This window comes from Castanea sativa, chromosome 1 (genome assembly GCF_040712315.1).
Source record: "Castanea sativa cultivar Marrone di Chiusa Pesio chromosome 1, ASM4071231v1".
In the NCBI taxonomy this organism is placed as follows: domain Eukaryota; kingdom Viridiplantae; phylum Streptophyta; class Magnoliopsida; order Fagales; family Fagaceae; genus Castanea; species Castanea sativa.
The window spans coordinates 80917340-80928931 of NC_134013.1; the positions used below are offsets into that span (position 1 = coordinate 80917340).

At 34.5% G+C, this 11592-nt stretch overlaps 2 protein-coding genes across 2 annotated transcripts; both read right to left on the minus strand.

Annotated features, from left to right (window-relative positions):
- Positions 1-290: 290 nt before the first annotated feature.
- LOC142622376 (class V chitinase-like) lies at positions 291-2846 on the minus strand. Its single transcript, XM_075795826.1, has 2 exons — positions 1700-2846; positions 291-583 (listed from the first exon to the last, which is right to left on the minus strand). Exons 1-2 carry the CDS (start codon positions 2784-2786, stop codon positions 561-563), a joined length of 1110 nt encoding a protein of 369 aa, XP_075651941.1. The 5' UTR covers positions 2787-2846; the 3' UTR covers positions 291-560.
- Positions 2847-4463: 1617 nt separating this feature from the next.
- LOC142643436 (class V chitinase-like) lies at positions 4464-7176 on the minus strand. Its single transcript, XM_075818067.1, has 2 exons — positions 6040-7176; positions 4464-4592 (listed from the first exon to the last, which is right to left on the minus strand). Exons 1-2 carry the CDS (start codon positions 7133-7135, stop codon positions 4570-4572), a joined length of 1119 nt encoding a protein of 372 aa, XP_075674182.1. The 5' UTR covers positions 7136-7176; the 3' UTR covers positions 4464-4569.
- Between the last annotated feature and the right edge of the window lie 4416 nt (positions 7177-11592).

An 11592-nucleotide genomic window follows, 5' to 3' on the forward strand; every position in this document is an offset into this window, starting at 1 on the left:
TTTTAATTGTCTAGTAAACTAAAGTTAATACGATGTAAATACGCATCTAAAACATATCATGTACGTGTTAACATCATATTGAATCCAATGCATAGAAGCACTGGACCTAAGTCTTACCCTACCTCATCTTGTCATTTTCCTTATAATAATCTCATATGTTACCGCTTGTATTTCACGAACTTTTTTCTACTAGCATTTGAGACTCTTTTGAGATGATTCGTATGTAAAGGTAGAATTAATCTGATTTTGCATACCATATGCATAAGATTGAGTCTAGCATTAAGCAAAAATTAGCAAAAAAACAGCATATCATGTCATATAACATGTAAGTGCAAAAAAAAAATAGTGATATATTAGTACTGGTTGTTGACACAGATTTATAATTTCCCTTGTTCACCTCATTTTGCTTGCACGCAGCCAAGTTTTGCTTATAGATCTAATATGGGCCAAGCATCATTCGTTAAACTACTCATTCGCCTTTATTGCATATAACATGCTAACATAATTGATATTGGCCTTATTGTGAATAATATAGCCTTTTACATCCGTTACTTTTAATTTTATGCTCTCCATGCACTTGAAGCTGCGACAAGGGTAGGGATAATTACACGTTAGAAGTAAAAACCAAAAAAAGAAAACAAAAACACCTGCGTAAACCAAATATGTTGGCGTTTAAAAAAAAAAATCATTAATTGATTGAAATTAAAGAGAAGTATGTTTGCAAGTTGAAACCAAACATAGCTAGCATAAAGCCATTATAGGAGAAACAGTCTACCTGCATCTCAATCAGCCAAATTTTTCTATGCTTGGGTCTTAACAAACTTTAAATGCAATTGAAGCATATATGATACTATATAGTATATACTTAAATAATTAGATTCATACGTACATCAAGAGTCTTATAGCATATGTGGAGCAAGCTCATTTTGTTCCTTTTTACTTTTTAGTTGTATCTGCTTTGTGTTTCTTGAATAAAAGCTTCAGTTGGTCTTCAAAAAATAGAAAGCACGAATACGAATACAAGTACATGTACAACATAGCAATAAAACAATTTTTTTAAAAAAAATTATAATCTAACATGGCGAGAATATATATGTATACTAATTAATTATTAAATATGATTTTTTTAATTAATGTTAAATATTTTTATATTATTTTTTATATATTACAAAAAGAAAAGGCCTTTTGTTTTATTTATAATGTCCTTGGATAGCACAAACATAGATGTGGTGTGCCTTTTTTATCTTGCAGAAATAAATAATAATAATAATAATAACAACAACATTATGCTCTTTGCATGTAGTCCATATGGACTACACTTGGGGCCTTATTACACCGGCATACCTTACCATTGTATTTGGTGGTGGTGGTGGTGGTGGTGGTGGTGTTAAGTCTTTAATTACACTCCTACAAAAATAAAAATAAAAAGAGTTTGGGGTTTGTTTGGGTAAACTGTTTGAAAATGTATATTTTTAAAAATAACATTTTTAAAATGTGCGTTTGGAAAACATAATTTTGAAAATCGCAATAGAACGTTTGGTAAAACTGGTGCATAGTATTAGTTTAAAATTGCGTTTCGGTGCAAATTACCATAAAAGACTTAAAAACTTAATTTTGATATTGATATTATTCTATCATTTTTTAAGTAGCTCATGAAAATAATAATGATAATGATAATAATAATTAGACTCATACATACCTGTTTTAGAAAGAACAGAATTTGGATCCTGAGCAAGCTGCCATGCAAAGAAGCCAAGCAATCCCTTTCCCCTAGCATATGTAACCTTAGTAGAGATACTTTGTGTATCATCGTAACCAATCCATGTCGTCCCGGAATAGCAATAGTTTGTAACAATTGTGGAATTGAACACTGTTGTGGCACTTGTTTGGGCTATGAAATCCTTGATTTTGCTATAAGCTTTTGCCCCATCTGAGGTTATAGCAGCTCCATTTGCCGGTGCAAATATTCCATGGTTATTTGCATTTACTAAACGCCATGCGAAGCCAAAAAAAGGAACTCCGAGTACCACTTTTTTGGGAGACACAGCCTGAATCCAAGCTTTGATGCCAGTATCCACGCTAATTTGGCTTGCTGTAATATTGTACAACGCAGCAGGAGGTCCAGCCTCCGTCGGTGACCAACTTGGTCCATAAAATTCATAGGCCATGACGTTGATCCAGTCCAAGCTCTTTGAAATAGCCTGAAAAGGATAATTGAAGCCTCCGTAATAGCTTGAAGTGCGAAACACCGCTGCAGATAGAAGCAACGCTGCCTTGCCAGAGTTCTTGGCCTCGTTGGCCACAGCAGCTCTCCACTCGTTTATGAGTAAGCCAAAGTTGATCATTTGAGAGGCTGATGATGGGTACTCCCAATCAAGGTCAAGGCCGTGAAAGTTGTTAGACCTGGCTAGATTTATGGAGGAATCAATGAATGTTTTACGGGTACTGGCTTGTCTAGCCATAGAAGCAATGGTTGAGGCATTAGCATTTCCTCCACCGATGGATAAGAGGGTTTTAACTGAAGGGTTCTTTTGTTGCACGGTCCGGGTGAAGGTTGAGAACAGGGCTGAGTTTGAGGAAGAAACGGTGACTTGGTAAGTTGTTGGGTTGAGATCGGCAAAGGCACAAAATAGATGGGTGAAGAGGCTGGAATCTATGCTCGATGCCGGGAATCCACTGCCGGAAAACCAATATGCAGATTTCACGACAGTTTGTCCGGCAGAGAAGTGTAGTTGGAGAAGGAAAAGGATAGTAGAAAAAATACAGCAAAGGGTTTTGGAAGCCATTGAATTGGGAAGGAGCTAGTAGTATAGTATAATCTTGCTTGGTAGCTTGGAGAGAGAGGGAGAAATATCTTTTTTTTTTTTTTTTTTTTGCTGAATGATATATATATATATATATATATATATATATATATATATATATATATTTGTTATGTGATTGCTTCATGGATGATATGTTTTGTGAATGCAAATTAGGTATAATATTGTTCCTTTGAACTTTCAACGAAGACTCAATGACGTTTTCAATGTAGACTTTATTGCAGAGGTCCATAAATGAAAGCTAATTAAAGCTATTTGCTGATGCTGTGTCGGTGTGGTTTTGAAATATGGTCTCATAAATTACGGAAGCGGTAGTCTACAACTCGGTTTTAGTCTAAAATGTCAGCTATTCAAATTCTCCAAAGGAAAGAAGATAGGCAAAAGAGTATGAGCTGTTGAAATAGCATAAAGCCATAATATTGTTAGTTGCAAATAGGTCTTCCAAAAAAAAAAAAAAAAGAACGTCAGGTTCAGGGGCTAAAGCACCAAGGTTGAGGTCATGATTATTTGCAATATAGTGAGAAAGAATGTACAGAATTTAGATAAGTGTTCTCTCCTGTTATGAAACTTGGCTCTATTTGTGTACTGATTGCTATGTTTTTTTCATTTTTTTGTTTGACTTGGAGCTAGCTAGGTCTTGATATTAAGATCGACCATTTTTCTTCATAATAAGCTTGAGAAAAAAAAAATTATATACGTTAACCAAAGGATTTTGTGATTCAAGGAAAAACAGAGGCCATGTTTGTTTATTGAAAAAATATTTTTATATGAATTTATTGGAGACCATAATTTGACTTTTTACAACCACTTTAAAAATGAACCCATAATGCACAATGTTGAATAACATAAAAAATTTGAATATGTCTTTCTTATCACTAATTGATTTTAAAGTGAAGTGACACAACGCTGTTTGAAAAAATTAAAGTATTTGTCATAATAGTGATATAAGCAGTTTAACACTTTCGTAATCCTGCGTAGATGCTCAAGAAGTGATTGTAATATTGCGTATCACTTGAGTCTCTTGCATGATTTTCTTTTGTCTCCTTATTGTTGTATGTTGATGGATCAATGCAGTGAAAATATAGTTAAAATAAACAAGTTGAAGACTAACCTTAGTGTTCAGTTTGAGACAAAAAATTTATATGTTGTAGCTAAGAAAACCTTCGGCATAGAAATTCAAGGGAACCGTCAATTAGTATGTGCACAACAGTTTTTCTAAACAGTATATCTGTTCACCAGTGTGTGTTTTATATTTATTTTGTCCCGCAATCAAAAAAAGATTTTTTTTCTTAAAAAATGTAATCAGTGCATAAAGTCAAAAAGAGAGAAAGAGACAATTTAATCAAAGTAACATTGAGATTGTTGAAATCATTATATCTTGAGAGACACATCTAAGAGTCTTAAGACACCAATTGTACAGGGTGGAATATGTCTTAAGGAAATTGTGTCAATCACAAGCCTCTTCTATGCGCATTCAATCGTTGAGTTTTAAACGAATTAATTTTTACAGATCTCTATTTGTTGTATTTGTATACAAATATATTATTATTTTTATTAATAGCATTAGTTTGTTTTCTTGATACATAATCACAAAATAAATAAATTTTCATAATATATATATATATATAAACAACATAAACATCATCAATTAAATCACTCATTAACCTTATTGGAAATAACATGCTAACATGACAGATTATTGGCCTTATTGTGAATAATTTAGCCTTTTACATCAGATCCTCAAATTCTAAGCTCCCCATGCACTTGAAGCTGCGACAAGAGTAAGAATTACACGTTAGAAGTGAGAACATCAAAGGATAAAAATTAAAATGCCAAATAAGAATTAATAGTAATAATCAAAGACGCCATATACGTGAATTTTGTACAGATCGACAACTAAAATTTCAGAGTTCGAACAACTCCATGTCATTTATCTTTGGCTAGTACTCTACTAAATTCTTCAACTTTCTCACACCCTCGTGTAATTAAACCCAGAACTATGTAAAACAACGCAAAAACCTGTTTTACACAATTTATAATTGAAAATGTGATTTAAGGTCACGTTTTTATGTTATTAAAATATGTGTGTATAACAAACACTGTTTGCAAACCAAATATTACTTATAAGGTATTACCTAATGTATCAAGGTATTAGTGTTTTGTTTTTAATTGATTGAAACATTAAAGAGCAATACATTGCAAGTTGCAACCAATATGAATATAGCTATCATAAGCAAGGAAGTCAATACCGTACCGGAGGCTGTACCGGTTTGGCCACCGGTACGATATATTTCGGATACCGGTCAATACCGGTGTACCATTTCGGGTTTACCGCTATTTTATATATATATATATATATATATATATATATATATATTATATACACACACTAAAATCTCTAGAACCATGGTTATAAGCATATAATATTTCACTTATATTATAGTAAATATAAAAGTTTATCATAAAATATTACCTCAATTCAGAAAAAATTATTCATAGTTTTAAACTTTAGTATTAATTAAAAGGAAAAAAAAAACACAATATAAAAAATAGAAAGCTTAGTTGTTCATTGCATACTAAAAAAACAAATAATACTAATAAGTTAGTGTAAATAAGTTATTATTATGTCTTTACAAAAATTCAAAAATTACAAAACTAAAAAAAAAAAAAAAGTTTTTTTCTGAACCGGCCGGTACGCCCGGTATTGGCCGGTATTGCCCGAAATTGGCCGGTATGGCCGGTACGCGACCGGTACGGCCGGTATTTTTTTCAGTACAAAATAGAAGTGTACCGGTACCGGTGCACTGACCGGTACGGTACGTACCGGCCGGTACAGCCGGTACCGGTACGGTATCGACCACCCTGATCATAAGGCCATTAGATTTAGGGGAAACATTCTACATGCACCATAAATCAGCCAGATTTTTATATGCTCGGGTCTTGATGATGAAATTTAAATGCACAAGTTGAAGTATATAGGATATATAAGGTTTGTTTAGGATCCGCTTATTTTGCTGAAACTGAAATTTTTTTACTGAAAGAATTGTAAATAAAAGTAAAAGTTAACTAAAATAGTATTATGAGACCCATAAATAGTACTAAAAAGTGTAGTGAAATCTATAAATAGTAGCAAAAATAAGCTAAATAGTAATATAAGTTGGTAAAATTAATCGTGACAAACAGACATATAAACGATTAAACTGATCATACGAATTACCTGTTTGAGAAAGAACAAAATCTGTGTCCTGACCAACCTGCCACGCAAAATAGCCAAGTAATCCCTTTCCCTTAGCATATGTAACCTTGGTAGAAATACTCTGTGTATCATCGTAACCAATCCATGTCGTCCCAGAATAGCAATAGTTTGTAACAAACGTGGAATTATACACTGTTGTTGTGTCACTATTCTGGGCTATGAAATCCTTGATTTCTCTATAAGATATCGCATTTGATAAAGCAGCGCCATTAGCAGGTGCAAATATTTCATTGTCATTAGCATTCACTAGTCTCCATGCGTAGCCATAAAATGGAACACCGAGTACCAATTTTTTGGCAGACACACCTGCCTGAATCCAAGCTGCGATACCACTATCCCCATTAACTTGGCTTGTTGGATTGTACAAGGCCGCAGGAGCTCCAGTCAGATTTGGTGCTGTTGACCAACTGAATGGTGAAGTAAAGTCATAGGCCATAACATTGACCCAATCCAAGCCGTTTGATATAGCCTGAATGGGATAACTCAAGCCGTAATAGTTTGAAGAGTAAAAGAAAGCTGCAACTAGGAGCAATGGTGTATTGCCTGAGCTTGTGGCCTCATTAGCCACTGCAGCTCTCCACTCGTTGAGAAGTAAACCAAGGTTGGTAAATTCAGTAGCTGTGGAGGGGTACTCCCAGTCAAGGTCAAGGCCATGAAAGTTGTTAGACCTTGCTAGTTGTATGGAGGAATCTATGAATGATTTGCGGGTACTAGCTTGGCTAGCCATTGAAGCAAAAGTTGTAGCTACACCTTCAGCACCTCCTCCACCGATGGATAAGAGGGTTTTAACTGAAGGGTTTTTTTGTTGCACAGTCTGAGTGAAGGTTGAGAACTGAGCTGAGTTTGAGGAGGAAATGGTGACTTGGTATGTGGTTTGATCGAGATCGGCAAAGGCACAAAATAGATGGGTGAAGAGTGTGGAATCGATGCCAGAAACAGACAATCCTGTGCCGGGAAACCAGTATGCAGCTTTCACTTCAGTTTGTCCCGCAGAGAATTGTAGTTGAAGAAGGAAAAGTAGAGTAGAAAAAATATAGGGAAGGGTTTTGGAAGCCATTGAATTGGGAAGGATAGTAGTATATAATCTTGCTTGGTAACTTGGAGATATATATACATCTGTTATATGATTGCTTTAATGGATGATATGTTTTATGGGTGCAAATTACGTATAAAATTGTTCCTTTGAACTTTCAATGAAGACTCAATGAATTTTCAATGAAGACTTTCTGTGGAGTTGATTGGTATACGGATTTGAGGTCCACAAAATCAAAGGTTATATCGCTAAGTATGGCTATTTGCTGATGCTGTGTCGGTGTGGTCTAGAAATATGGTTTCATAAATTACGGAAGTGGTAGCCTAGTTTTGGTCTAAAATGTCAGCTATTCAAATTATCCAAAGGAAAGAAGATGGATCAAGAGTTTGACCACATAGTATTGTTGATGGCAAATAGGTCTTCAAGATTATGAGCCCATAATATTGAAGGCATGATTATTTGCAATATAGTCAAAAAGAATGTATGGAATGTAGAAAAGTAGGGGTGTGCACGAGTCAGGTTGGGTTGGGTTGAGGGAATTTTTTGACCCAACCCACCATGGTGGGTCAAAAAAAATTCAACCTAACACAACCCATCACATAAGTCCAACCCAATCCACATGAGTCGGATTGAACCCATGAGTTGGACAATCTTTTTTATTATTATTAAATTGAGTAGAAAAAAATATAAATATAAATATATTAAAAAAAACCCAAAGATTAATATCAATATAACTCTTTAAAGACAAACAACACTAACGACTAAACAACAATAGTAATTTACTAGAGTTTGTGTAAACTAATTGGTTTTTATATACGATAAAAAGAGCTGGTTATTTTAAAAATTTTATTAATTATATAATATTTTATATATATATATATATATATATATATATATTAAATATATGAGTGAGTCGGGTTGAGTTTAGCGGTTTGAAATTTTATGACCCAAACCCAACCCAACCTGCTATCAAAAAAAAATTTGTAACTCAACCCAACCCACCAAGGCTTAAAAACCGACCCAACTCGGCGGGTTGGGTCGGTTTTGGCGGGTTGGCTGCACACTCCTATAGATAAATGTTCCCTCCTATTATGAAAACATGGCTCTATTAATTCGTGTGTTGATTGCTATGTTTTTTTGTTTGACTTTATCTAGAACTTGATCTTAATTGAGACAATTTTTGTGGTTCAAGGAAAAAAGACCATGTTTGTTTATTAAAGAAATCTTGAAATGGATTAATTGAAGTAAACGCCATGGTGGTTAGTGATGTAAGTAGTTTAAGACTTTCCTAATTTTGCATGGTTACTTGAGAAGTGATTATTATGTTGTGTATCACTTGAGGCTCTTGTATAGATGGTTTTCTTTTGTCTCGTTGTTTTATGTTAATGGATCAATGTAGCTAAAAGCCTAATTAAATTAAATAGGTTGAAGACTCAGCTTAATTAGTCTTCAGTTTGAAATGAATAAATTATATATTGTAGCTAAGAAAACGTTGGGCATGGAAATTCAAAGGAACTGACAAAAGGGCAAGTTGTGTCTTTTTTTTTTCTTTTACAATAATTTTACTTTGAAAATTGCTTGAATGCTTTGGTGTGGAATGATCAAAACCAATGAGTACCCCCATTAGTGACACATTTCAAGCTTTTAACAGCTTTGTCACAATCTGCATAGGAGGAGCCCATGCTTGCGTTCCTTAAACTAGTGCAATAGTAGTATGATGTTTATACTATAATGTGTTTTTTAATTAGAATTGTTATTGCATGCCATTCTACTTTCTTTCTCATTTTTTTTCCCCCGAAAGAAAAAAAGTGGCAGTAGTTTAGTAGAAAGTGGAGTAGGCATAATATTTTATACCAAATTCTTGTAAAATTTAATAGCAAAAAAATATGTGTGTATAATGAGATGGAAAAAATATTCGGACAGGTGATTTGGTTGGAGCCATATATTGCAAACTATTAAACTTATAAATTAGCCTAGCCCAACTTTGGATAAACTGACCCAGCTAAGTGTAATTCAAAGGCCCAGAAGGCTTATACGAGTTGAGCTTGAGAGGAGAAGTCATTACTTTTTTAAAATGTGCTCGGCGCGTGCTTGTCCAAGGTCGAGGCCATAAAAGTTGTAAGACCTTGCTAGTTGTATAGAGGAATTTATGAATGATGCGCGAGCACTTGCTTGGCTAGCCATAGCAGCAAAAGTTGTAGCCTTAGCGCCTCCTCCACCAATGGATAAGAGGGTTTGAACTGAAGGGTTTGTTTGTTGCACAGTGGTGGTGAAGGTTGAGAACTGGGCTAAGTTTGAGGAAGAAATGGAAACTTGGTATGTGATTGGGTCAAGATCGGTAAAGGCACAAAATAGACGGGTGAAGAGTGCGGAATCTATGCTGGAAACAGACAATCCTGTGCCGGGAACCAGTATGCGGCTTTCACTTCAGTTTGTGCGGCAGATAATTGTAATTGAAGGAAAAGGAGAGTGGAAAAAATATAGGGAAGGGTTTTGGAAGCCATTGAAAGGAATGTAGCTAGCTAGTAGTACTGGTCTTCTTGGATAATATTGCTTGGTAGCATGGAGATATATATGTATTTGTAACATGAGCAAAATTTGGTTGGATCCAAGTACGTACGTGGGACGTGGCTTTTTCTCCTTTTATTTCTCGGAGTTTTTTATATGATTGCTTTATGGATGAAATGTTTTATGTAAGCAAATTACGTATAAGATTGCGTGTTTAAACTTTAGACTCAACGACTTTGAAACTTTCTGAGGTAGCTGATGGGGCACACAGATTGCAGAGGTCCGAAAATTAAAGGTAATTCAATTTACTGTTGATGCCCTGTCGGTGTAGTCTTATAAATATATTATGAGTAACATATGTTAAGGAATGAGAAATGATATTTTCACGATATTTTCACCTATAAGATTAAGTGGTCAGCTGATATTGATTGTTATGAGTAGATAAAAATGTAATTTAAATTATAAGTTCAAATTAAAACTAATAATAACTTACTACCTATGATTTAATTTAAGTTATGGATTCAAATTAAAACCAATAATAACTTATCACATATGATTTATTCGTTACAGTAGTTGTAATCTACAAGAACAAGACACAACTTAATTAGACTTAATTATCCAAAGGCAAGAAGATTGGATCAAGAGAATGAGCACAGCCTCTAGTAACAATCAATCGAGCTTTCTTCATGTTATTTTTCACTCTTCACAACTTGAAATTATAAAACGTGTACTAAACTATAATGCACCGTAAAAAATTAGGATTATTTTAGTTTTAACTCATAATATTGAAAAAATCAAATTTGAACCTCTAATCATTTTGAGAAAAAAGAGAAATTAGGCCGAACTAGGGAGCAGCTTGTGGCGAAGGGAGTCTTATATAGTCTATAGCCACTATACAAGTTACAGCCATAACTGTTTAGATTACCTATTTTATATATTTCTCACAGCAAGTATGAGAATAAATCGGATCATAATTTGCTTACCTTTTACAACCTAACCTAAAAAAAGGTAAATCTCTTGTCACAAATAAAAAAAAATCCTTTTGTATCAAAAAAAAATCCTTTAATTATACCTAAAAAAAGAGAAAAAATGGAATGGGTTAAAGTTACACCTTAAAAGCTCACTAGTCATCTAATTACTAGCTAATTAAGACCCCCAAATTTTAAAATATGACTTGATTAGTTTTAAGCTACACTTAAACAATGTGGAATACAGAAGATAGGGAAACTAATCAATCGAAGCTATCATCATGTGCATACATAACATAATTGACAAACAATTTAAAGCACAAGAAGTAGGGGAAAGAGAATGCAAACACGAGATAACACGTGATATGTTATCAAAGAGGAAAACTGGAAAACTCAACGAAAAAACCTCTATGTAGCTAGACAAGCTGAAATAATCCATTAGAAAATAAGTTGGAGTACATGAATACATAAAGCCTCTCCAAGCCTAAGCTACCCAAAGTACTTGTTCTCTCCGAGCTCCAGCCACCAACGAACTTTACCGAGTTTTGTCTTCGCTAACTTTCCGAACACTGCAATTATGTCAATTGCACCTACCAAAAATTGGTATGAACCCAGTGCTTCTCAAATGCATCAAAACAGCTCTCTACACTAATAATATCTGTGGATTGTGATTGGACTATGTTCCTTTCATAGAATATGAAAATTGAGAGGGAGAGAGTGAAGAAATGTGTAGATCTCTAACTCTCAAATGAATTTCTAGGATTTTCTCTCTGAAACTTGTCTTGCAATTGTGTGTGTGTGTGTGTGTGTGTGTGTGTGTGGATTAAGTGTGTCCACGGGTTGGGAAGGTCAGGTTTTTGCCCAACCCGCAACCGACCCGTTACAATAACAGATTCGTCGATTCGGGTCTCCGGATGAAGGTCGTCGGTTTTGGGTGAACCCGATATTCACCGGAATCCAGCAAAACGCGGCGATATCTCACTAGATCAGGCGAAATCTTGCTAG